At 40.0% G+C, this 26,626-nt stretch overlaps 5 protein-coding genes across 6 annotated transcripts in view; 2 read left to right on the top strand and 3 right to left on the bottom strand.

The window, feature by feature from the left end:
• ncanb (neurocan b) overlaps positions 1 to 20,958 on the bottom strand; it is a 114,978-nt gene extending 94,020 nt beyond the window's left edge. Inside the window, exons 1-7 of the mRNA XM_025053770.1 lie at positions 20,818 to 20,958; positions 20,509 to 20,708; positions 20,016 to 20,168; positions 12,718 to 12,783; positions 11,718 to 11,849; positions 10,546 to 10,740; positions 5,377 to 7,917 (exon numbers count right to left, since the gene is read on the bottom strand). Coding sequence (XP_024909538.1) covers positions 5,377 to 5,378 — 2 coding nt within the window. The 5' untranslated portion in view covers positions 5,379 to 7,917; positions 10,546 to 10,740; positions 11,718 to 11,849; ... (2 more) ...; positions 20,509 to 20,708; positions 20,818 to 20,958. The remainder of the gene's footprint in view (positions 1 to 5,376; positions 7,918 to 10,545; positions 10,741 to 11,717; positions 11,850 to 12,717; positions 12,784 to 20,015; positions 20,169 to 20,508; positions 20,709 to 20,817) is intronic.
• The window catches only part of LOC103399996 (methyl-CpG-binding domain protein 3-like), an 844,757-nt gene that overhangs the window by 632,598 nt on the left and 185,533 nt on the right, over positions 1 to 26,626 (bottom strand). The gene's annotated exons all lie outside the window — the stretch shown is intronic.
• On the top strand, positions 21,051 to 23,026 carry nr2c2ap (nuclear receptor 2C2-associated protein). Its single transcript, XM_008307283.3, has 5 exons — positions 21,051 to 21,415; positions 21,556 to 21,646; positions 22,181 to 22,286; positions 22,416 to 22,483; positions 22,662 to 23,026. The coding sequence occupies exons 1-5, from the start codon at positions 21,381 to 21,383 to the stop codon at positions 22,779 to 22,781; spliced, it is 420 nt and encodes a 139-aa protein (XP_008305505.1). The 5' UTR covers positions 21,051 to 21,380; the 3' UTR covers positions 22,782 to 23,026.
• rfxank (regulatory factor X-associated ankyrin-containing protein) lies at positions 23,010 to 24,738 on the bottom strand. Its single transcript, XM_008307282.3, has 9 exons — positions 24,598 to 24,738; positions 24,418 to 24,501; positions 24,241 to 24,339; positions 24,081 to 24,146; positions 23,881 to 23,981; positions 23,666 to 23,791; positions 23,529 to 23,595; positions 23,335 to 23,415; positions 23,010 to 23,208 (listed from the first exon to the last, which is right to left on the bottom strand). Exons 2-9 carry the CDS (start codon positions 24,494 to 24,496, stop codon positions 23,147 to 23,149), a joined length of 681 nt encoding a protein of 226 aa, XP_008305504.1. The 5' UTR covers positions 24,497 to 24,501; positions 24,598 to 24,738; the 3' UTR covers positions 23,010 to 23,146.
• The window catches only part of borcs8 (BLOC-1 related complex subunit 8), a 9,422-nt gene continuing 7,231 nt past the window's right edge, over positions 24,436 to 26,626 (top strand). Inside the window, exons 1-2 of one of the 2 annotated variants that reach the window (XM_025052617.1) lie at positions 24,436 to 24,571; positions 25,062 to 25,174. In XM_025052617.1, coding sequence (XP_024908385.1) covers positions 25,085 to 25,174 — 90 coding nt within the window. In that variant the 5' untranslated portion in view covers positions 24,436 to 24,571; positions 25,062 to 25,084. Of the gene's footprint in view, positions 24,572 to 24,733; positions 24,859 to 25,061; positions 25,175 to 26,626 lie in introns of those variants that run through there. The other variant, XM_008307281.3, reaches the window with a different exon arrangement.

Here is a 26,626-nt window from a genome sequence, read left to right as displayed (position 1 = left end):
GAGCCCACTTATGCACTACCCATCTGCTCCTTGGTGTCGACCTGGGCAGCGAGGAGATGCAGAGCTGTCAATCAAACGGACTGACGACCTCTGGAAAGTAGAGGTACGGTGTGCAACGACACGATGGGATGACTCAGTCAGGGGTGGGATGTCAAAGAGATGACAGAACTAAAGATGATTTACAGCTGCGTATTCTCTCCACACGACTGCTGAAACTCATTCTAATGACTAAAAAGAAATGTTTGGTTTTGGCTGCAGTAAAACTTTGTATAGTCTACCTCGATCAGTGAAGTCTCAGAAACTAAATACGTTTTAAATCTAAACCATCATTTATAAAACAACGTTTTTGTTGGACCAAGCTGACCAATTAAAAAAACTTTTAGCTCCAAAATAACCACTGCTCTGTCCTCTCTTCAGTTTACAGGCTAAATGTGAGCTCAGCTGATCTCTCTCTGTTGGTTTAAACATGGTGAACGGGTTTGTTGTTAGAATACCAATGTTTAGCACTGGGTAAATATCTATGGGGGAAAAACAGTTTCCAATTTTCTCGCTTGGACACTACTAAAGTGCAAATTGAATTGGACCATTTAAATGTTCTATAAAAGTGTCTGCATCGAGCGGAGAGGAGTCCAGCAGAAAAGACACGTTATTGAAGTATGTGACGAGACAATGTCATGACGAAGAGCTACTGAGACAGAAAAAAAAACACTCCACTCTCTTCCCTATAACCACCTCTTCCTCTCCCATATTCACACTCCTGAGGTGTGATGACAACATTTCTAAACTGCCTTTGCTCTTGACCACAGTTGGAGCGCAGCCTCCAGGAAGCACTGCAGCTCCATCTACATGAATACATGAGAACAAGGAGTGAAGTGCTAACACCAGAGAAAGCAACACTTCTGAGAACAATGGCTTTTACAGCAGAGCCAGTGATCCAACGCTGGAGTGAGACTCCAAACAAAGTGAGTTTTTAGGGAAGAAGAGAGTGAAAAAAACCCACTTTCTACAATGTGCGAGAGGTTGGAAAAACAAGCAAATGTCAGCAGCGGGACTGGAGCAGAGCAGTAAACTGTGAAATTCTGTCATTGCAGTGGAAGCTGCCGATGCCCATACTTCATTGACACAGTACAGGAGATGGCAGCTGTGGTGGCCACACATGAGAACATAATGTATCCTACACACAAACGCCTCCACATGGCCGCTCAGCCAGGGAGGAGGGAATGAACCTTCTGTGATTGGCCAGAGAGCAGAAAAAACAAGGCTGATTATTTGCGTGGTTTCTCTGTATCTGATGGGACTCAGTGATCCTTGGTGTATCAGCCTGACTGCAGATCCCAGATACTTGGCCTTGAACGCCGAGGATCACTTGACTATTCATGCGAACGCTTGACACAATACACGTGGGGATGAGTAACAGACTAGAGCTCAGTGACGATGGGGCATGTGTTTGTTGCACCTATGCATGTGTCAACACAAGAGAGGAAGGACTTGTTGTTGATCTCTTTTTAATTTCCCCAAAGGTCAACGACAACCCTGCTGTTCTTGATCTGACAACTAAAACATTAATCCAGAGGTATTTTTCAGTCCCTTTCTATCAACAGCACCATATATCCTAATGGGAAAAACTGTTTGTCATTTACGACCAGCTGTGTTAAGATATACACCAACATTGACGGTCATTCCGCCTTAAAGGGACTGCGTTGGTAAATGTTTCCTCTGCCAGAACTGTTTGTGAGACCCTTTGGACAGAGGAGCACAACAATAAAACATGTCTTCAGCTCAATGGACTTATATCCGGTTCAACAGCTCCCTCTTTCCCCCTCGGCTGACTCAAGGGGAAGGCTTACAAAGGCAGAGAAGGACCGGCTCATAAAAACATCACATTAAAGAGAATGTCTGTTTCTAGATCAGGTGATCTATCCACGTTCAAAATCCAAGTTGTAGTAGCATTCAATGGACAAAGGAAAATGACTGCTAAAATGTATTACTAAAAGCAACTGCACGAAAAAGTGAACTGCAATACAATATGAGCATGCCAGTCGCAAAAGCATTTTCCAACAAACCATAGAGTGATTTTTACATCTGTCAGGAAACAGTAGTCAAATCCCAAATGATCACAAACTCAAACCAGAAAAAGACATTTTTGACTTCGTGCTGCTGTACATCTGAGACTTCCCACATGTTTGACTCTGCACATAATTTACTTTTAAATTTAAAAAAATCCCGTGAGATAGAAAAAAAAAACATAAAAGAAAGCCTCTAAACACAGTTTCTTCACCTTCTGGATGAAGTGAGGTCCAGTTCACAGGAATGTAGAGCGACGTTCTGCTGTGGCCTCAGGAGCGGTAACCGTGCAGGTGCAGCGCCACGCACAGGGAGACCAACTATCCAGCAGCGGAAAAAGCCCCGCGAGTGTGGGTTGAAAACCGAATCAAGCTTTAAGAAGAACTGGGGACGCCTTAAGAATGTTTGAGGGGGATAATCTGTCAGAGACCGCCGTGGATTTCTGTCTCAAAGCGAGTCCGCGCTTCAGTCCACGACGCGAGGCGGCAGCAGTGATGTGCGCCAGCCGGAGTGATGCTCACCTCTCCAGCAGCTGAGCGCTACTGAACAAAAGAGCGCTCTGCAGGCTCTCTATTCATCGAGCGGTTAGAGGGAGGAGGAGGGGAGGGAGGGAGGGAAGGAGGGGGACGAGCTAGGGTGCGTGTGCGCGCGTGCGTGCACGTATGAGCGTGATGTTGCCCAGCATAAAAATGTAATATGTTTTTATCTCACACTCTTAAAACTTAATTCTTACTACACATCTAGAACAATGTCTGCTACATGACTGATGAGTTGGTGTTCACTTTGAGACAAGACTCGCACACAGCCATTGTTCAGATAACGAATAGAATAGAATAGAATAGAATAGAATAGAATAGAATAGAATAGAATTCATTGTCCAATTCAGGGAATTAGTTTGGAATTCCTGCCTGACATTCAATGCCTTCCACCCGAGAGAGCTGAAGGTCTTATAAATAAAGTAAGCATAGAAAATAAATATATGTATCAATTTACCAAGTCCGTGAAAATATATATGAAATAAATATAATATAATATATGAAAATGTCCTTGATAATCAATACAAATTCCAACGTGTTGCTTGAAAATGAATAATAACTGGTCTATATCAAAATACTTTTTTTACAATCTTTTCTACAATAATAGTAAATATTATGCAATACTGTAATACTGAATACATAAACATATGAACTTCTAAAGAAAATTGTTTTTCATGTGGAACAACTGTAATTTCCACTTCACATTTTAAAAACTGAGGAACTCGACTTCAAAAAGCAAATGCTCCTTTACTAGGAAACATAAGGCTTTAACTTTCCTGTTGACATTATGCAGATTCACACTGCCTGTTATGGAAATGGAATTATCCATTTCCATTATGGAATTATGAATTATGGAACTGGTGTTGTATCCAAAGATACGCTTCTTTTGGGTATTTTCCTTTAATTTAAATTTGACACGCTGTTCGTCTTCTATTGACACCGGCCTGTGTGCTGCAGTACGTATCACAGTTAAAACAGATCACTTTGTCACTTTTGGGCTGTTAAAGTTGCTTGACTTCTCCTCACAGTATGCCAGTTCACATAAACGTGGTGTTTACTGCCCCTGCTAAAAGCACAGTTGGTGCATGTTGCCTGCAGTTATTTTGAGGAAGGTGCTGCTGCATGGTCTTCATTAGGCAGAGTGAGAGTGACCCACTGCTTCGTTGCATATAAAGAGTAATGATGCCCCACGAGACACCGTGCTGCGTGCTTGGAGAATAACGCTTTGTTCGGCAAAGTCGTAATGCTCAGTCTACATGTATAATTACCTTTAATATACTCAAAATAGCTGCAATCGGGATAAAAGTAGTTTATCCCGATTTATCCCCATTATTCTTGTATTCTCTTTATAATAAATATTTCTAATGCCATTTATATTATTCTTGTATTCTCTTTATAATAAATTCAGAAGAAAAGGGAAAGAAAACAGCTGGGACTTCACAGGGAGCTATCCGTGGTGCTGAACCTTTATAGCAACACATTTAGAAGCTAAAGGTTTTCAAAGCCTATGTTGGAATCTACTGTATGTATGATGTTGCACATATATATTTATGTATTGGATATTATCTATCATCCACACTTAACTCAAACTGTTGAGTTTAATAACTGAGCATGTTAACAACTCTTAGAATGTGGTCATTCTTACACCACACTGCATTATTAAAGACAGCACCAAGTGGGCGTAGTCAGTCAATGTAGGTTCTGTTCCTAATGATCTGTTACCTAATGTTAATCAATAAACAGTTGTGGCTGTCAAATTAAAATCTCGTTTGGCCTGAACATTTGTTTGGCCATATGAAAACATTTTTTAACAACCAAGATAAAAGACAATCTAGTTTAAACGTAGCATTGATTGCAGCTGTTGCAAAATTGAAGAGTGGAGGAGGGGAATAACAGAGAGAAAGAAAAAAAGAGAGATTCACAAACTATTGTAACGTACATGAAATACATACAGATACGTTGGAGACAAAGAGATTTTCAGAATTGAAGAACTGTCATCACTTTGTTTCCAAAAGCAAACTTAATTAATACTCATGGGAAAGATGGAGAGCCCCTCTCTTTTGCCATTGTGCTCACACTATCCATGGTGAAACTGTGGCAGTGGAAAGGGAACAGATAAAAAGCTTTCCCACTTTCTTGTCTGTTTGACAGATGAACAAAGATGAGCTGCACGCTCAATACTGCCCCCAGCAGTTAGAACAAGCACAGGCCTGACACACACTCTCTCCAACTACTTTGACAGCAACAGGGCCGTCACGTACGGGTGTCACCCAAGTGCAGTTTCAACATAATAACGACATGCACTGTAACTGCTGGTGCATGAATGTCTGATGAAAAATAACTATATACGTGTGAAAGCTAACATTTAGTCATACAACATGTGGACTTTAGTGAGTCCAATCTCTTGAATCTAATGTTAGTCTGAAGCCAGGTTTGTGTATAATATAACTGTTTACCTGGAAAAGCTAACATTTAGCCACATTAGATTAATTGCTGTGGAAAATAAATAAATAACGACGGCTACGTTTCGACTGTAACGAACCATCGAGCACGACGCGTTTAGCTTTAAAGGTTAGCTGATGGCATTTCCGTACGCTAACCTGACCTCACTGGTCTGGTCACAGTAACAGTAACGTCCTCTTTAGTGGAGATATTTACCCACAGTCAGTCACTTTCTGGAGTCTCGTTATAAATCAACGTAATGAGGTGTAAATCGGCAGTAATTAGCATATGGGCTGTTGGCAAGCACTAAGACACATAATGGCACATGACATACATTCTTCACCATCGACTCTCTGGCAGTAGCAGCCAGCTCCTCTTCATCACTCTCTCTGTGTTAAAGCTGTAGATCAATAACGACAGAATCACAATTCACGTCTTCACACGCCGATAATATACAACGTGCAAACTTTAGTAGCCTACACAGAAGCCCTACATTTTAATACTACAAAAACCACTGCCCTTCAAACCACCCTCAGCAGTGAGGACCAGTAAAAACCTGACACACTCTCAAACTACATCAACACCAAAAAAGACCAGAGTAGGAAAAACAACCCTGAAGCTTTGTGCTACTTGGATCCCTCCAGACCGAAGGGCAACGCCGTTTGATGATAAGGTGTAACTTTTTACGCCGTTATTTTTTTCGTACACATTACCTTAATCTTTTTTTCCTACTCCTCTCTTCTCCCAGATTGACCTGAAAGTATTTGAAGTACAAACAAGACAGTAAACAAACAGACAGCTTATATCGATCCACAGGCTTTATAGCTCCGGGTAAATGTGTTTATTTTGTGTTGCCACTACATTATTCTTAGAGTAAATACATATTTAATGTGCTGGCTGGAGATAAGCGTAGTATGCCTTTTTGGAGGCACTATTTGGCTACAGCTTATTATGATCCTTGAATATTTTATTTAGCAAAAGCATGAGAGGACTTAATCTCCAGAGAGCTGGCTTTTTAGAACGCTGCCCATACGCCACCCATGGGGAGTAATTACAAAAGAGTAAAACTGCAACTGTAATTTCCAAATATACTTAAGAAGGGGCTGCGGTTAAAATGAAGAAAAACAGAAGCAGAAATGTTACAATTACGCACAACAGTGGTGCAGGTTTAATGCAGCTAACCCTGAACTTTGACTACGTTATCAGAGCGGAATGCAGCAAAAACATCACAGGTTCAAGCCTACTGTGTCAGGTATGAGAGGAACAAGGATGCAGGCAGGACCCAAGTGATGAGTTTAAGTTATTAATCAGGCAGGTAATCCAGTCCTAACTCACTGAAACCAAGAACCAGGCAGAGACAGAGAGAATAAGATGGCACAGCTGTGCAGGACACAGGGCAGGGACAGACAACACAACAATGACTGAGTGAAGGACACTGGTATATTTACCCAGGGCACCAGTAGAGACAAGTGACACTGATGAAAATCACATGACACAGGTGAGTGTTATGAAACTAATTAACCCTGGAGAAACAGACAGGAAGTGTGACAGACGAACCTGCCACAGACTCAAATTAATACTGCAGTAAGGATGGTTCAATCTGATACCCAGGATCGGTATTGGTTCATTGTTGGTCAAAATCTCAGGATGGAACATTGAGAAAAACAACTATAGCATGTTTTATCCAAATCCCAAAGCCCAAATCCTCAACTTCACTCTGCGTAACACTCTGTAAACAGGTGCACTATCGCCTCGGCGACTGCAGCCGGCGGCACGCTGAGGGAGAGGAGATATCAGTATCGGCCAGCTGCATCAAACCAACTCAGAGTCAGTGTTGTGCTAAAATGATCAACCACCAGAAAACCAAGGCTGTGCTTTTGGCAGAGGTGCCTGTTAAGACACAGCAACACTTTGGATGTAATGAATAAGAAATGTACCTCTACTGGTGGGAATGCTTTTACCAAAAAATATTGTGAGGAAATATTTTAGAAATCTGCCCGAAAAACAGCCTCATATCTCTGCTCTAAACCAACCTCAGAATGAGAGAGAATTTTAAAATGTAATGACTCTAATCTGGTTGAAGGTGATAGTCCACAAAAAAAGAACAAGTGATCCAAAATGAGCGATGATCAGATGAAAAGGAGGGAAAAATGTTAGATTGCCGGGTATGAAAAAAAATATAGGGAGGAGTGAGGAACCGGGATGTGAAAAGAAATAATGGAACCATAGATAACAATACAAGAGGAGAAGTGAAAATTATGAGTTAAAACATTCGTACAGTTGCAAAAGTTGCTGCTATAGGTGTCGCCATAGTGTGTCATTAAAACGCCATATTTATAGTAAAACTTTCAAAAGTGTTACCTTGTTGTTTGTAAATGCTGGTGCTTGAATCTAATGTTAGTCTGAAGCCAGGTTTGTGTATAATATAACTATTTACCTGGAAAAGCTAACATTTAGCCACATTAGATTAATTGCTGTGGAAAATAAATAAATAACGACGGCTACGTTTCGACTGTAACGAACCATCGAGCACGACGCGTTTAGCTTTAAAGGTTAGCTGATGGCATTTCCGTACGCTAACCTGACCTCACTGGTCTGGTCACAGTAACAGTAACGTCCTCTTTAGTGGAGATATTTACCCACAGTCAGTCACTTTCTGGAGTCTCGTTATAAATCAACGTAATGAGGTGTAAATCGGCAGTAATTAGCATATGGGCTGTTGGCAAGCACTAAGACACATAATGGCACATGACATACATTCTTCACCATCGACTCTCTGGCAGTAGCAGCCAGCTCCTCTTCATCACTCTCTCTGCTGCTCTTTTCCAGCTCATCACTGACGGTTGTTGTGTTGGAGCCGTAGATCAACGTGTTTCTGAAAATCAGGAGATCAGAATCACGACTCAAATCCTCGTAGGCTGATGATAATTATGGTGCAAAACGTAGTGGTCTACACAACAATCTAAATGTTAAAACTGAAAAAAAAAAATTCTGTTTTGATGTAATGACAAGACTCATTTTACTGATACTTATATATTTTTTTTAATCTTCCTAAGACAAAGGTTACATCTAATTACCTGTGTATATACACAACAATTCAATTCAGAATTTAAAAAATTTAAGACACATGGACAATAAATCATTTCTTTTGTGGAAGTTGTGATGTCATCTTACCAATATAGAGTAGATTTTCCCTTTATTTTAAATAATCTAAATTTGCTGATTCGGAGTTCCAGCTTTTTAAGTTGGCAGGTCACCGGGGGTCACCACAGTGGTAATCTGCACAGTGATTTGGCAGAAGGAACTATAGTCGGCGAGAGGAGCTGACGTACACGCCATCGGTACGTGAGTTCAGACTTATGGTGAAAATCGAGTTACATCTCACAGCGGGAACGGAATTTGGATGTAAGTGGAGGATTCCCTGTATGGCTCTATTGAGTTTACTGTGTAACTCCGAGAGGTAACAGGCTGCAGCTCACACAGAGCCGTTAAACGCTGCAGCTGTTCAGTGCTACAGAAGACACCAGTGGAAAAGTACAGATAAAAAAAGAAACAACAAAAAAGTAAAACAGTTTTGAAAGTCGACAAGTACGTTTAACACCTTTGAATAAATACATCTTCAGTTAAAAGGACCGTTTCCCTGTTCACCCCTTCCTGACTCGGCCTGATGTAAACCACAGTACTCGATCTCCCCCCAAAGTTCGGTCGATCCACGGGGGCATTTTAAGCGTGTCCGGTCAACAATAAGCGGTTCTGTCTGCACCACTGGGCTCGTGAACAGCACACACATATTCCGCAGAGGCCTAGCGGTGATCTGAGCGCTGAAGCGTCTCCCAGTGCCTCTCTCCGTCTGCCACTTGGCATAATCAGGCGTCCAAACCCAGCATGCCGCCCTGGCCCCCCGGCTTGGCTTTATCTGAAAAGACGGCACGGGTACATTCATTGGTGCGGGGAACAATTTGTACATTCAGGGGCCAGGGAATGGGTGGCTACACTTCAGCACCGAAGCCTGATGTCCAGCTGTATGCACACTCATTCATTCTGGGCTGGGGGGGACAGTTGGTCCTATTCATCTATTCATATCCATGTAGATCATCTTTACCTTCTCCTGTTTTGATGTTGATCTTTCTCTCGTCTTAAAGCGTCAAATGGTAAACAACCTTACAAATATTCACTGTTTTGAACAGCTGCTCAACTGAATGTTTACACACTTGTTAAAATTAACCAACTGACCGATGCAGAAACACAATGTCAAATCATGTGGTTTTGTCAGAGACTACATTTCAGAGCCAATTCCCAACCCTTTTGGATCTTTCAGCAAGTTTCACACTTTGATTCATGACATCACAAATATAAGAAAACGTTCTCGCTCGCAGCACCGTTGAACAAATTCACGTTCGACGTGCAGATTTGGTGTAATTCTTTAACTGAAGAAACACTAAATCCTACAAGTCAGTGTCACTCCAGGACGCGTCCCATATTTCTCCGGTCTCCACTCCTTCAGTAACATTTTCCCAATCATAAACAATTCAGCTGAGGGCGTGATCCAAATGTAACTGTCACCTTGTTATATACGGCCGCTGAGCCACCGTCATACGTCTTCAGAATGTGTCGTTGGCAGCAGAGGGAGAGAGCCATCAGACGGTTACAGTAATTGAGCTGTGTACAGTACGCTCTGCTATCTCCAGAGTGATTAATGCTACTGTGGAGAACTGCAAGGTCCAACAAGAAGACAAGGAAGATGTAAAGCACCTCATTAAGTCGAAGGAGACATCTGGAGGAGACCTTCAGCCTGTTACAGCAGATCTGTTGTTAACACAACAGTTTTCCCAGTGCGGGATCAGTTGAGTTTTATTTATTTAATAATTCACTTTTTAAATGTATTCCCTATTACTGTTACTAATACAGGCCTCATGTAAAAGAGCTAATGGTCACTGTATAGCTCTTCCATTGCTAATGTGTCATTTGACAATATCAGTTTGTTTTTTGCCAGGGAAAGCAAACACAGTGAACACAAGTAAGGTTTCCCAAAACGTGTATGATTATGTGTCATATATAATCACCGATATCATCATGATTTATTTTATTCAATAAATCTAAAAAAAATCATGATGCAGAAAATCAAAGCCAGGATTCTTCTACTTTTTTTAAACTTAAACATTAATGTTTTTATGACATGATACAGGTTTGCATTCTGTAATCAACTCAAATTTGATTGTAATCAATCAAAAATCCACTTTGTCATAGTGGTTATGGATTATGAAAATAAAAGCATCTGTTTGGTGTGTTTCTGGCTGCTGTTAATCAATTCAGTGATATGACAAAAAAGTTGCTCTGATAGATCTGGCTTCTACATTCTTAAATGTTTCAATTACAGAGTGCTTTAAATGGTCATTAATACGAGTCTACTGTGGACAGAAGAGACTAGAGAGATGACTGTCATCTGACTGCTTTTGGCAAGTCATCCCTGAGTGAGTGTTTGTCTTGGAAGAAAACAGTGTACCTGGAAAAAGTGATGGGCCAGAGTGGGCAGGCAACTCTGGCCAAATTTGCTGAACTGCATCCTGTCCTGTCAATATTTTGCCTTCAGCTTAAGCTTGTTGTACGTGTTTCCAACGCAGCCAAAGAATCAGTCCACAAGTCCATGGATGGGCCAGAGTGTGGTCAGTCCAGAGTGTCCAACCTACGTGCTACTGGACTATGTGAGAAGAGAACCCACACAAGGACAGAGAGAGAGCACAAGATGGAGCCAGGGCTTGAACTGTTGATGTTCTCTCTGTAAGGCAAGACTGCTGACTGCTATTCCACCAAGAAATATTAATAGCCTACAAATCAATATTGTAAAAAAATATATATATATATCAAAGAGAGATGAATTTTGAAATCCTAATATATTACATTGCTTTTCTATTTCGAGAGTCAAAATGCAGGCTCAGCCAAAAGACACAAGAATGGAATATTATTCATAAGTTGGCAGAGAGACAAAAAGGGGAAATGGCAAACGACTTGAAATAATACTGAACCCCACAGAAAAATAATTGCAGAGAAATATGAATCCCTCCCCCACCCCCCTCGAGCTGTGGCCACCACAACATCCCACACAATATGGGTACATGTTCAAACACAAGCCATGTATTTATCAATACACACACACTTAGTTTACTTTACATTTTCCTGTTGACTGTGTGCCGTTGCTTTAGTTTTCATCTGTTAGTTTTTGTAAAGATTGTATTTATACCACAGCATTTGCCTCACAATAAAACAAACAGCTATGGTTTTAGTTGAGATTATTGGAAGAAATGAAATAAAATAAAATGATCTGACTGCACTGACAGCAAAGAGAGGAATATTCCAGCACAACAGTGCACGTACTGTAGCTCTGCCACCACATATTGTCAAATATGTGGTGGCAGTGTATTTTCAATTTTGACCTTTGACCTAAATTGAATGTCAGAGGTATGACAGTATGAGTGCCACATCGAGAATAAAACAAATAAAATGAAAAAATAAGAATAAAGTCATATCTATCTATCTATATACCAACATATATGTGTGTGTGTGTAAAAGTCAGTGTAGAATCGTCACTGTAGCTCAGGTTGGGGACATCTAATCAAGCCTAACAGCTAAGGCCACTAAACAATGCAGGTCATTAAAGCATCATTTCCATTAACTCACCCTGTTCTCTGATGTTGGAGAAAGTGATTAGAAAAATCCTGGATCTGCACAAACTCTAATGGCGTCTTCTGTACCTCCCACCCCCTCGCTCCACAGTTTGATGAGAAGTCATTAGTACTTTTTAACATAATCCTGCAAACAAATTAGCCGACAGATGTAAACAGGCAAAAACATGATTGCATGGGCAATTAGCAGTGCACTCAGGTGACAATGTCCTCCTGTCCTTTATGACCACCTTGGCATAATTATTAACTTTCCATCAAACTGTCACATGATTCAACTTCTGTCATCACTTACTGACTGAAGTTTCTCACATTTGATGCTCAAGTAACTTAATTTGATCTTTTTTTTATTTGTATCATTATTTTTAAATACTCAAACATTAAAGATTCAACTTAAGTATGTTGTCCTTAAACATATACTACGGTTTAAACATTAAACACCAAACACACAAATATCACATAATAACAAGAAATGATTCAACACAAAACCCTGCAAAGCTTGAAACATTTCTCCATTGTGAGGTTCTTTTTTTGGTTGACAAAAAACTGAAATGATTTTAGTTAGAAAAACAAACGGAGAATTGGAAAAGAGATGCCAAGTATTGATTGAGGAACAGGAGCTCACTCCTGCTGCGTCAGAAATTGCCCTGCAGTGCTGTGAAGGTCCTAACATGAACAAATTAATAACGTTATAAAAATCAGAATAAAAAATTGAGAGTGAACAAACAAAGCACAATGCAACAAAGGAACGAAGAAAAAGTAGAAAAGAATTTAAAAATTGATCAACCATGAACCACTTTTTTAAGCAACCTGCAGAACTGATGGTAAGATGGTAAAACCTTTATTTAAGTTGTGTAATTAATTAGAGATAAAAAAATAATTAGTTCATTAACCTATTATTTAATGTGCATATTAATATTTGTTACTTATGTACACACATTTAATTGTTCACTCTCTGTTGATCATCGATGTGAATGTGCGTGTGACTGTTCATTTACCCTTCCTTCACCCATGGACCGCTGGGATTGGCTCCAGTCTCCTCCTTCCTCTCAGATCTGGAAAGGCTGAAACAGTAGAAGAAGAATATATGAAATAAACAGTGTTTTTCTGTATCTTTTCGGTCTTGAGAAAAAGATTTTGCAGCCAGAGCATGCGTTCTGAATCGAAGCACTCTTCTTCTGAGCTATAATACTCAGCTCAGTTGGATGAATTTAAAAATCCAATTTCCGACTCTAATTATATTCACTAGTGAAGACTAAGGAGTGCTGCAGTTCTGGATTTATGTGAAACATTATCAGTTTCATACTTGCCTCTGTGGACCGGGCATAAAGTACTTTACAAGTTTTCCTGGGCATGAAAGTTATAACATTTCTGTTTTTGCTTTTTTTTTTTTCCCCCCATCATGCAGTAAATGGGGCATGTCTGGAAAATATAGTAGTTTATTTTCTTTTTGCAGTGTGAGGGACTTGTTTCTACGGAGGAAGTCACATTCCATCAGAAGATCGCTGTCCTGTTTGACAGTGATCTATTACTTTAGTCTCAAACATTTCCGCTCTCGACTCAAGTGATTTGATTCAGATTGCAGTACCAGCAAACTGCAAAACAAAAACTCTACACATCAAGTATATGTGAGTACACAGTATATAGGCCTCTCTTGTTTTCCCCTTTGCATCGCTACAGATGTGGCTCCAAAATATGTTAAGAAACATCAGCTTTTTAGAATGTGTTGTCATAATGCATCAAGCTAAGAAGAACAAACAGGTTGACTTGAAAACACACTTTGTCAGAACCTGATAAACCAAATAAACAGATATTTTATTTAAAAAGTATACTGATCCTTAACAATACTTCAACTGTGGGTACCTTTACCAGTCAACTGGTCCTTAATACAAAAAACATTTGGTGACCACTGTTATAGATGATATTAGCAGAAATGCTATTTGTTTGTTAAAAAGCGACTAATACTGGTTTTTCCCATCAACCTTACCATCTGCCTGAGCGTTAAAACTTAATTGGGTGAGACCATTATCAATGCGTTAGCAGGAACTAGCAGGTAACTATGCATGACATTGGCTCTAAGTCTATAGCTCCAGCCTCCATCGTGCCCTGCTGCATCAATTATCGGACTCCTAATGGGACCATCATTTACCAGTGGACATCACGCTGCGTCAGAGAACGTCGATCAAACAATTAGGATCGCAGATCCCAGAGAACTGTTTACTGACATTTTAAATCAAGTAAGAACTAAAGCTGAGGACAAGGTGACTGGAAGAGCTCTCAGATGTCCTTCCATGAGGATGATGAGTTTCTGTATTGTATTATAATAAAAGCAGGACTTTTGTTCAATTTTGGAATAAATATGAAGTGCTGAAAACCAAAACGCTGCTTGTGCTCTGTTACTGTTTGTTGTGATAATAGGTTTGAGTGTTGACAGAGCTTGTAGTAGTATTTTTGGAGAGATGAAATTCATGTTGGTGCACTGAAGCAGAGAGCTTAGAATGTTGTGTGGTTTATACGGGAAGGACAGCAAAAGTTAGCAAGTGAGTGTATAGGTTTTTTACATTTCCATCTTCTTTATATTCATTCTTTACATCCCTTGTAAATAAGTCAAGGTTTTAATCAGTGGAGACTGCAGTAAACCAGTCCTGGAACACAGAGTGTCCTCCACATGTCCTCTCCATCAGGGCTAGCACAGCTGATTGCACTGTAATTTCTGTACAAAATTAGATTCCAAATTGTTCTCCTGGCCTAATCATATCGACTCTGCCTAACTATTCTTGAGATGCAGTCGACGTTAGAGTGGCCACATGTAAAGCAACAGCTGCTTTCTTCTCAAAGACCCAGACCCTGGTTTTCATTCGTCTTCCACAGATTAAACCTTTGGACCTGGAGAGGGGGCGGGATGGGGGATGGATCCAATCCCAGCAGTTATCAGGTGAGGATGGATGTCAAATTTGGACAGTTCCCCAGGCTGTGGCAGGGCCACACATGGAACCACACAGCAGTTCACACTCCAACCTATGGTTAGAATCAATATAACCTAACCTGTGTGGTTTTGGATTGTGGGAGGAAACAGGGTTATCTGGATGACACCTTTAAACAGGAAAGAAATGACAGTGAAATGCACTAGATTCTTTGTACCAAACCTCTGGCTCGCTGACCAATTACCCAAACCTCACATCATCAGTATGAGATTCCATCTTCAGCCACGTGCTCCGCGAGGTGACCTGAGATGGATGCACCCTTCACCAGCTCCATGTGATGGATAACTCATTTGCTTTTTCGACTCTGTCGTTAATTAGGCTTGACCAAGGACTTCTTCTGCGTTGGCCAGCAGACATGACATGGTCATAAATAACAGTTGCTTCTCATCAGCTCTAATGGAGTTACAGAACCAGTGAATGCTGATGGGGTGTATTTTTATACGAAAAGGTCCAAACACTATTAAAATATTTCCTGACTTGTTAGTCTACTTGTCATCATACGTAGTACTAAGACGTCCACTATAATAAACTTATTTTTCAAGAGTATGTAAAAGAAGTCCTCTTCTTAGCTTACTTAAATGCTAAAAATGACATGACAAAGACTAGGAGGGAGGAGTCAGGAGCAGGGTTGGGAGGAGAGGGGGATCTGTTGGGTGCCTACTGAAGGGCTAACTCATTTTCAGGGAATACAATGGAGCCATAGACTGATTTCCAAAAGGCAAATTGTCATCCTGAGTAGAATGGCACCTGTCTGGTGAGTTCATCTTGTGTGCGGAGGGTGAAGGATGTGGAGGAGGGGTAAGTAGGAGAGGGGGAGGAGACGTGGGAGGAGGCCGCATTATGCTGTGCCACTGTGATGGGGGGGGGGGATTGAAAGTGAAACTGTTTGAATTGCATTTGAAATGCATTGAAATGAAAATCAGGGAGCATTGCAGCGAAAGCAATCGTGACCCATTCAGACAGTCAAGATTGATTGGGTGAACGGTCGGTGATTGAGAGAGACAATGATGCTGTTGCCTCGGTGACAGGCCAAGGACTGACATCCTCAAAACACACCACCTCAGTCCAGTACTTTCAGACTCACTTCTCCACAAACACGCCACTATTCTCCACCATGTTTACTCCACTATCTTTGAGGCTGTGGCCGGACCGTTCAGGACCGCAGGTCATACTCCTAATTTACAGATAATCTGTTGGCACGGAGTGGAGAGACATCTTATCTAACAGCAGCCTGGGCTCCATATATATATATATATATATATATATAGGGCATAAAGTACTATATATATATATATATACACACACAGTATATATATATATATATACATACACACCATATACATATACATATATATATATAGTTTATGGAGTCAGACAAGTGAAACTGTTTGGAATAACACTCAGTAGTTTTGTCTGAATAACCATTATTGCCCGAGAAGCTCTTTACAGTTCCAGTAATGTCCTTGACCTCACTCTGGGCATGTGCTCTACATTTATGAAACCACTTTAAAGAAAATTAGCCTTTCAATTACTGACTCTTTATGCTGCCATCACTCATCCACCTGTCTTCTAATTATCATCCCTGCTTTGTTCTTTAAAACAAGTCATCCCATTTGCACCTAAGAATATATAATAACATTTATGAGCTATTTAAAGCTGCTTCATGTTCTTGTCCTCCTTTTAACTAAAATGTTTTTTTTACCAAAACATTAGCATGGGACTCTCCCTTTTTTGAGTGGTCACTCAATCAGTCCTATACTGTATATTTAGTTTTATACCAAACTGCTTAGGTATTAATTAAATGACATTCCATGTGAATAAAGCAGTAGCTCATTTGTGCATCTGGCACGACAGGTAGTAACACAGTGGCAAAGCAGGCAGTGTGGGCTGTAGTGTAAGCAGTCACATGAAGCAGGGTCCTGATTTTTAGCATTTATTCTGTTAGTAAAGAGATTCAGGTGTTGCTTCTACAAAACTCTCTAATTTCTATTTAAAAAATGAATTCACACTTTCACAAAATGTTATGCCGAGATATTAAATGGTGAGGACAGACAGCAACCCAGAAAACAATAACATGAACTAAGAGGAGGAAGAGGAGGAGGAGCTGTTTAGTACCATTCTGACACTTGGCTGATCATGTGAAGAAAGCTGCTGTGAATAAAGTGAGTCGGGGAGATCATGAAGATGGGTGTTCATTCATGCACGTCCTCCACGTCGACATTTTGTTTCTACATTCCAACATCCTGAAGACCAGACTTAACCAAACCAATTCATCTTTTGTGCTGCTCTGCTTACATCCTCTGACCATAACGTCATCTTAAACCAACAGATCTGTCCAGCAGGGCACGTGTGCCTAAGCCGGTCCTCACAACAGATCACTTTGTTATGCCGTGCTCCGTTTGCCAACCTTCACTGAAGGTCGTCTTACACTCATACAGTCCATGTTCTGGTTCCGACACCGGTGGCTGAGAATGCATGAAACTGTGTAACTGCAGCTGCAGGCTGGGGGGGGGGACTGAACATCATCTCCAAGCCTCCAACTCCATCACAGGTAAACATGGACTGTGGCTGTTGGAGCATGAAGTCAAGGAAGCCACAGTTCATAAATTTTGCCAATTGCAGAGCAGCTCAGCCAGGGTTGTAAAGCCTGCAGGAGCCACAGCTTTACACTTCCTGCTTCCTAAATTGTGTTTATTGTGCTGGACTGCTGTTTAAGGCAATAAAATGATTGTGTTTTAATTTATTGATTTATTATTTTTAATATGCCCAATTGTATTATGAACTGGTTTGAAGGATTTGATTATTTCTATTTTAATTTCCTCATGTATTTTCCTCTGTTGGTCTAAAGACTGGACGGAAAGAGGTTTTGGTTAACTGGACACTTACTGTGGACTTTTTAGTTAAAGTATAAGACGACCATTAGTACTTATTTTTCTCTATTTGTCCTTTTTATAATAGCAAGTTGTCCATTCAGCAGCTGCAACTTTCCAACCTCCCAGTAAATGTCGGGAAAGCAGGGGAGACGTTTTACAAACCTGACGACATACAGCCAATCAAATCCATTGCTACTTGACTGTGGGTGAATTAATTAGTCATTGCTCTTTGTAATAAAGGCAGCGAGGCGTAATGTGCAAATGCTGCTTTTTAATGATTCCATTAAAGAAACCTACTCAAACCACAGCAGAAAATTTCATCACAGATGAGCCCTGGTAGACAACAGCACCGCAGCTCAACATCCTGTGTTAATTGCAGCACCAGTCGACAGATGGGCCTCACTTTCCCATTTGTACCTGATTAAAACCATTTAGAAGCCAAAGAACGCCTAATGTTTCAGACGTATGGTCACTAAGTAGCAGAGAAAGGGACGTGGTCTACGGCGGTGACAAATGACTAATCAAAAAGGAATTTCAAATTTCCAAATCTTATTTTCAGCATGTACGAATGACCAGATTGTTTGTGAACAGCCAATGACTCGTACGCTTCAATTTGAGGTGTAATCTTTCACAATTCAATAAAAACTGAATCGAATTTCAAGAAGGTTAGACAGTGCACTGCGGTATGGGAAATTAATGTACTGTACTGCAGCCCAAAACTGGATGTCGTGTCTCTCAGATGCCATTAACACAAGCATTAATCACCTAAGTCGTTAAGGCAATCTGCACAAATACCCACAGCTCATAAACTCTGAAATTGGCCATAGTGACTTTTGCACCTCCTGAAGCATCTGTTCATTCTCCTTCCAGGACAGTCAACCACACCCACACGCATAATTCACACGACATGGGACGAAGAGATCTCCATGAATGAGCAAAATATAACTTTAAAAGTACTTGATGTTAATTTAGCGCACGTTCAAATCTATGTGTATTTGGTAACAGTTCAGCAGACGCATAGCAAAAAAGTTAAGATTTATCCTTAACAGTTCACAAAATGCCATACTGAAAACACAATACTGATAGAAATATTGTAAAGACAAACTCACCTAACTGTACATTTCATACACAACCTAAAGCCTCAGGTTCAGACATCCATGTACTATACTGTCCAGGTTATTCTTTATCTCTTTACTACTAGACACTCCAACATTCTTTAACAAACTGATTCCTGTCCTGTTTGCATTGGTCTTTGGTTTATTTTTTCCTGTATCGACCACTACTGCCACCTTCTGTGAACTGTGGACTGGACTTCGACTCTTTCAGGAAGTTTATTCTGTCAGTGCTTTGAACTCTGTTTAAAACCCTAATTAGTTAACGATGTGTTTTGCACATTGTTCTTCTTAATTAAAGTTTAACTGTTACTGGGCTTTTTTGTTACAACTGTAAGATTGAATCTTGCCCCATCACAAAGAGCCTGGGTGGAGTCATAACTGTATAACTGTTTCACACTGTGAGGCCCGTGTTGTAATTATCAGAGGCTGTAGTGGCCCACACAAGTATAATTCCGACCCTGATGCCAGTTTATTTGCACTTGTGATGATTGTAGGCCAGGTGGAGCCAAACAAGGTTACGGGCCAGAAAATTAGTTTTGAGAAGCAAAGGCTCTATATGAGGCCCAGTGGTGCTGTGCTGGCATTACAGCACCTCTGCAAAACAGTCACCAATACACACTCCAAATTTTACAACACATTTAATCAAGACTTACGCTGAATATGGAATATATGAGCACGTATTAAGCTGTGTGTGAAACACAATCAGACGTATTTATTATGTGCATTATAGGGCCACCGATTTTATAAGGAACTCTCAAATGTCTACATTTGCATGAAATTAATTAGTTTGGTAAAATACCTGTACAGTCTTTTCATTTATTTTCACATTGTTCGCTCTTGGACTGAGTGAAGTCAATGTCCTTGAAGCCAATGGAAGGAGCAACAAATGCATGAACAGAAATTAAACACAAAAACACTGGTCATCTAATTCATACAACATCTGCAAGTTATTCCCTGGCAATCAATATTTCACAGTTATTTATATCTGCAAAACAGTAAATCCTGATGTACAGGATCTGAGTCAAAACATGGGAAGCCAGTATTTTGATTACTATAGTACTGTGCTATACTTTATTTTCTTATACGCTGTACTTTACTTTGCTGCTGTAAACACTGTGAATTTCCCCAAACCATTTTAACACGGACACAGACAAACACACAAACTCAGCTTCTATATTGGTTCCCTGGTTAAAACAAGGTTTTGCTTTTTTTAATAAAAGCAGTGAAGCTTGTGCTGGAAATGGCTTTTTCTAAGATGATCCAATCTGCTGTGGATCGATAAGAATACGCACATCAATGCACACTCTTACCTGAATACACATACCTAAATGTCTCTGGGTTGTATTTCCCCCGTTTCCCTGTTGGTATCAGTTGATAGTTGAGATGCTGAGATGATCGATCACAGTTAGCAGGCCCAGTCCATGCAGTCCTCTCCTTCTTAATCGATTTTCTCTGACCTTTGAGTTTGAGCTCCAACCTGCAAGAAGAAAACACTGAAGTGATGTATAACAGCCTGGAAAACACATTACACATTATAACATTAAACTTCTGCTGTGTTTTATCACATGTACTCTTACCCCCGTCTTTACCTTTTATTTCATCAACAACAAAGTATGTTAAATCCATGATTTGGGTTTTGTTATATATTTTAATTAAAGTATGCCCAGAGTTTAGAAGAAAATGCACATACTGGGCCTTCACTCTGTTGCCTCTGTTTTCCAGATCCAGTTCAATATTTTTTTTATTCATAAAACTTCTCAGTTGACTGAAAGAAAATCTTTAAAACGTAGACAGTTTGAATGGAAGGCTTTACTTACTTACACATGTAACCGGTGTAGCCTCTGCGTTGTGTTTAATGAAAGCCGTCGTGCCGCTGTCACAACCGCCTTTGTTGGTCTGACGGAATTCACATAGAACAAAATTAATTTTCCTCCTGGACCCCACCCGAGCCCCTCTTCCACAAAGTCCGAAGAAAGAGGAAGAGGTTGGCGTTCTCCTTGGGTACTGTGGTTTCCTCCTACAGTTCAAAACCATGCAGGACTCGGTCAATTAGATACTCTAAATTAATGTTGTGTAAGTGTGAGTGTGAACGGTTGTATATTTGGTCCATTCATGAACTATCTCACCTGATAAGTACTAAAACTGTCTCATGCTTCCACTGCAACCAGGAAATGTGGTGCCCAAATTGTTCCTCAAAGGGCCATGTTGCTGCAGGTGTTTGTTCCAATCAAGCAGTAGCACACCTGAGTTGACAGGTTTAATCAACTGGTCTCAGTCTTCACACAGCTGATTGGTCAAACTATGTGCTCTTGATTGGTTGGAACAAAAACCTGCAGCCACATGGCCCTTTGAGGAACAGTTTGGGCATGCCTGCAGACACTTGAAAATAAACAATACTATGCAAACATTTGGCAGCTAATGTTTAGCAGCTTTACAAACGTATTGCCCTGATACATGCATACAAAAGCCAAACTCAATAATAATTCTCATTAATTCTTATACCTCTGCGTAGTTTTTACAGCATCACTTCCAAGCTGACCGCTTTCACAATGCTTTGACACAATAATTTGGTCCATGGCTTCATCTTGTGGAGAGAAAGAGGAACGACAGTTTGCCACTGACGTCACTGTCGCAAAAACGGCAGACGTGAACACTACGCTATACGGCAAATTGAAAATTTAAAACTAATATGGCTTCCTTGATTTGCAGGGAAACTCAAAGCAGGTAAATAATACGTATTGTTAATTTAAAACAAAAAGTAGATAGAATTCCCTTTGGTTTTAACGACAGAACTGCTGTTAAATGACACGTGCCTCAAATAAGCCTCGGTGTTTTGTAGCTGAGATGTTTTGTTCTTATTTCAGAGTCAGTTCAGTTTTGAACAGAGATGTGAAACAGTTTGGAAAGAAGTTTATGTTTGACAACGATGAAGAAACGTGTTGGAATTCAGATCAGGTATATGTACAGCCATTTCGTTCCTCCATACAACGTGTAGCATACCAATACATAGCGTACTGTGGTTTTTGCATCAACTAACTTAGATTTAATGTTTAAGAATAATTTTAAAATACTCTTCAGTCATCATGCTAATCAGGTCCAATAAGACCAATATAATTTTAAAATATCTTTATGTAATAAAAAGTATACAGCATATATAAAGTGTGGGGGGTTGTATACTTTTTTAAATTAATATTGTTTCATAAATGTGTTTTAGTATTTTTTAATTTTCATGTTGTAAACATTGGGGGCTTTGGTTGGGAGCTCATGAAGACGGTTCCAGGTTCTAATCCAAGTGTTACATCAGGAAGAACAACTGTGTCGAATCTCTATGCAGACTATTAATTTGACTTCTGCTAGAGGAAAGAAGTTAAAAAAATCATTAAGTAATAGTACGAGTATTCTTACTATTGTTGGCAAGTTTTTATTTTGCACTAAAAACACCATACCTTCCTAAATAAATGATAATGATTTTGTTATTTTTTTCTGCAGGGGGAATGTCAGTGGGTGTCTCTGGAATTCCCCAAGACTGTTAAAGTGTCAGAGTTGAAAGTCCAGTTCCAGGGGGGGTTCTCAGCTAAAACATGCAGACTAGAAGGTAAAACTGAGAGAGCATTTTTAATTTGTAATCCTAATTACATATAGGTTGACCATTCAAATCATCTTTATGATTACAATCATTTAAAAAAATAACCAAATTGTCTTTTTTTTTTTTTTTTTGCACTAGGTTGCCAAAGAGAAAAAGACTTTACAGCTATCGGCCATTTTTACCCAGAAGACAACAACTCACTTCAGATATCCTTACTTTTCCTTTTGCAGTGTTTTTTTCTCTGAGCATGGCACTGTCCCCACACACACTTTTTGTTGTGTGCATTGGTGTGCTGCGTCACAATGACAAGTAGTTCTCTTTCCTTTCCTTCCACTTTCCTTTTCATCGATACTGTACTTGTGTTATTCTTAACTCCACACCCACAGCTTTCCCATACAGGAGGCCCCTCCGGTGGACAAAGTAAAAATAATATTTGAAAATAGTGCTGACTTTTTTGGTCGAATAATTGTTTATTCTTTGGACATCCTGGGAGAAAATGCTTGATTACTAGTCTTTTCAACCCTCTCCTGAGAGAGGAAATGGTCCTTGTTCAATGCACAGGATGGTGTGACCTCCCCCCATTATGAGGCCTTTTTTGGAATGGGTCACTTTTAAGGGACTGATGCATTTTTTTCATCAATCATCACTTCAAGACTAACTGAACTTACTAAATGCAATGTCCATATACTATAAATCTTTGTTCTTTATATTTAAATAAGCATTCTGACAGGTAAAAAATAAATGTTTTTTATTAAAAATGTCTACATTTATTATTGCAAACATGGTTGAAAAAATAGTAACAGGAGATATCCAGTTCTCCTGACCACTACAGAATACAAGGCTGTTGCTTTTAATTACAGTACCCAATGTCATGTTGATGTCTGTGTCGGCCTGTAGAGTTTCAAAATATGGTTCTCCAGTACTTTTTGAACTAGAAAACAAAGCATAGAAATATTATTTTACTACAGCAATACATTGTGCAGTACCTTGTTATAAAATTACACTTTGCCAAGCTTTAGATGAAATATTGTTTTGGCAAGTTCTAGACAGTGCGTACTCTTTTTGTGTCCGAGTGCAACTGCCAAAGCCATTGGGCTGTATCCAGAATCGGACTCGATGGTCATGTCAGCTCCTTGAGCTAAAAGATTGGAGGATAGGTATTTTATATTTATTTTTTCATTATATTTAAACCTATATATATGTATGTATATATACATATATCACATTATATTTTATAGACAAACAAGGTACCTAGAAGTGCCTGCACACATTTAATGTGGTTTCCTCGTACTGCATATAGAAGCGGTGTTCCACCATTCTGAAAAAAAGTTATTATAGTTATATGTTTTAGTGCTTATTGTGTGAGCTATATTAAATTCCAATTGTACCCAGTCATAAGTGTTTATGTCCACTCCATGCTTAAGAAGTGACTCAACGATGTCTGCATAACCTCCAGAGCTGGCTAGGGTTAAGGCACTCTCTCTTTCCCGTGCCACAGTTGTGGGGTCAGCACCCTTAGAAGAAAAAAATCCAATGCAATGTGTGATTATTTTATTATCAATGCTGTGCATCAGTGTATGATCAGCAGTGAATAACTTCTAACCTTTTCTAAAAGAAAGTCCACCACTGCTTTTTCTCCAAACGCTGCTGCCCACATGAGAGGTGTGAAGCCACGTTCGTCTTGCTTGCTGAGCAGTGAAGCATCTTTAAATAGTTGGGAGCACAATTAAACAATACAATGTTTGTGAAATGCTCTTTGTTGAGAACTGTTTTGAGGATGGCAGTGATTTGCAGACTCCTCACCTTTACTGAGTTGTGCTGCTACTTGTGAAACCTCACCCTGAGCTGCCAGCTGGTGTATTGAGAGAGCTGATTAAAACAATCCAATGATTTTAATTATAACTCTAAATGTTACAAATGTTTTTGTACATTTTCTTACGAATGTATCATCCCCAGAACTTACAATCTAGCGTTGCTGGACGTACTGTAACCTCGTTCCCCCTCTGTTTGTTGGTCAAGGTTGCGGGGCGTTTAAACGACTCCTCATCTGTGTCCGAGTTTTCTGGATACAAATCAATCAAAAACATAAAACCGGTGTGTCCTGAGAGGCGGTGTGTGAATACTACACACTATTACATACCGTGGGCCATGTCGTCCCCATGGGAATATGTACTGTCGTTAACTGTCTGAATATTTTGGTCATTAGCCGTGTCCTCCATTATCACTGCAATCATTTTTTTTAAAAACAATAAATTCTAAGTCGTAACTGCCTTTAGGAGAACGAGCTGAAAAACGTAAGTAAAGTAAACATTCAACTTACCACATTAAACATCCCAGTTTGAGTTAACTTACTAACTAACTAACTAAGTAAAAAATAAATGACTACTACCGCTATTGAGAAAGTTTTGCTTTCGTTACCTGGTTCCTATGTTTCTCTTCGGAATCTTATAGTGGGACACAAAACAACAAATTACGGAAGCAGCTGACAGCTGTGGTTCTATATGCTTTCGTTCTGTCATTTTAATTACTATAACAACTCTTGTTATGGAGGACCAGGAAATGCAGCTGAAAGTTAGACGAGGTAAAAACAAAACCCCAGCCTTTAACCTAGCTCTATTGCTATTTTGCAACCGTGCTAATGGCTGTTATTTCACCGTTACGAATATTCTACTAAGCTATAGCAGCAGTCAGTCATACGTTTAAATCTTCTGCTTTTAGTGTTTCGTTTTAATCTCCTAACGCTGACCGCGTTTTCTACTATTGTGCCTGTATTTTTCTGTGCAGTGACTGACAAGTTTACGGAAAGCATGTACGTCCTTGCCAACGAGCCGTCCGTGGCTCTTTACAGACTGCAGGAGCATGTCAGGCGGTCGCTACCCGAACTGGTGCAGCATAAGGTAAATGCACTGTTACTGTCAGCTCAGCAGAGCTGCAGAGCAACTATTCATAGACATTTAAGGTCCGCAAAAATTATGTCAATTATAAGGACATGTACACGTCAAGTAAACAATGAACCGGATGTAAAACTGGACAGGAAGTATTGTCTCTTAACAAAGAATGTTACTTATGACAAAGGTAATAGGGACTGGACTCCACTGAAAACCCTACTATTGTCTTTAAAGTTAAACATTTTATTTGTTGTTGTTTTACTAAGGTTTAAAATTAGAATGCATGTTATGTTTCAAGTAGTTTTAGATCTCACTTCATCTGATTTTGTTTTCTGTTTCTTAAACTGAAAACGCATTCAAAAGGAACTCTGTTTTATTCCTTAGACCAAACCAACAAGGGGCAGCCTGTGGTCTAGTTGTTAAAGCATCAGTCTTTGCCAGTTCGTGGCAGGGCCATGGTGTATTGAGCAAGTGCCAAAAGAACTCTCCAAAAAACCCAAAGAGAAAGAAGCAGGCTGGGGAGGGTTAGCTAAAATAGCTCATCTTAGCTTTGCATTGAAGGAAACTTCAATGAGCTGATCTGTCTAGAAAAACACTGTGGAATAAGAGTTCCTCGCCGGTGTGTGATTACGGAGATGGTTAAGTGTTGTTGCCTTACTTAATCTTCACTAAATTCTTTCTCACTTTCAAGTACGTTCCTGTTCAGTAGGAGTTAAAGTCTTAGACTTCCATTCTTCTTTTCACATTCTTACTTTACTTTAGTTAACACAGCCACTGTAAACAGTTGATGTGAATATGTGTTACTATAACCTGTATGAATGTGTTTAAAATATAAAATTTGTCATTGATTTTCTCTTTTGTATTTAATATAGTTCTCAGTGACAATCACTGATGTTGTCCACTGTGCTTATAAATGTTTGTAATGACTTGTGTTTGTGATTTGACTAGGAGGTAGTAACAAGTTCATGACAGAAAAAAAAACCTCAAACCTGAACTACCTGAACCCTCAGCCACATCTTTTCAGTGGCTTCTGTTGACATGTTCCTTTGTCTTGCAAATCTTTCCAATCTGGTTGTAACAACGGGCTTGCCGTTACCCCCAGAAGCATGCACATTGTCATAAGGACACATAGGAGATGTGTAAGAAGAACATTTATTGGTTGGTCGTGTTCGGGTGTGCGTTGCCGGCGAGGGCGGAGACGCACGGCGCGGGACGCGGGGCCGGTCCGCCTCGTGGTCTGCTTGCTAGCTGCCGCTGCTCAACCGCCTGAACACACAAAACACAGACACACAGACTAAATACACGAGTATGAAGACTCGTTAAACAAACCGAAGTATATTGTGGATTGAGCTAGGGCGTAACAACACAAAGGGAAACTTACCACAGCCTGCTGCTTTGTCTTCACATGGTGTCTCGTCAATACACGCCCTCGGGGAACGGGGCCCCTCTGTATGGGTGTGT

This window comes from Cynoglossus semilaevis, chromosome 2 (assembly GCF_000523025.1).
Source record: "Cynoglossus semilaevis isolate Cse_v1.0 chromosome 2, Cse_v1.0, whole genome shotgun sequence".
Lineage (NCBI taxonomy): Eukaryota > Metazoa > Chordata > Actinopteri > Pleuronectiformes > Cynoglossidae > Cynoglossus > Cynoglossus semilaevis.
This window is presented reverse-complemented; position numbering and strand designations above follow the sequence as displayed.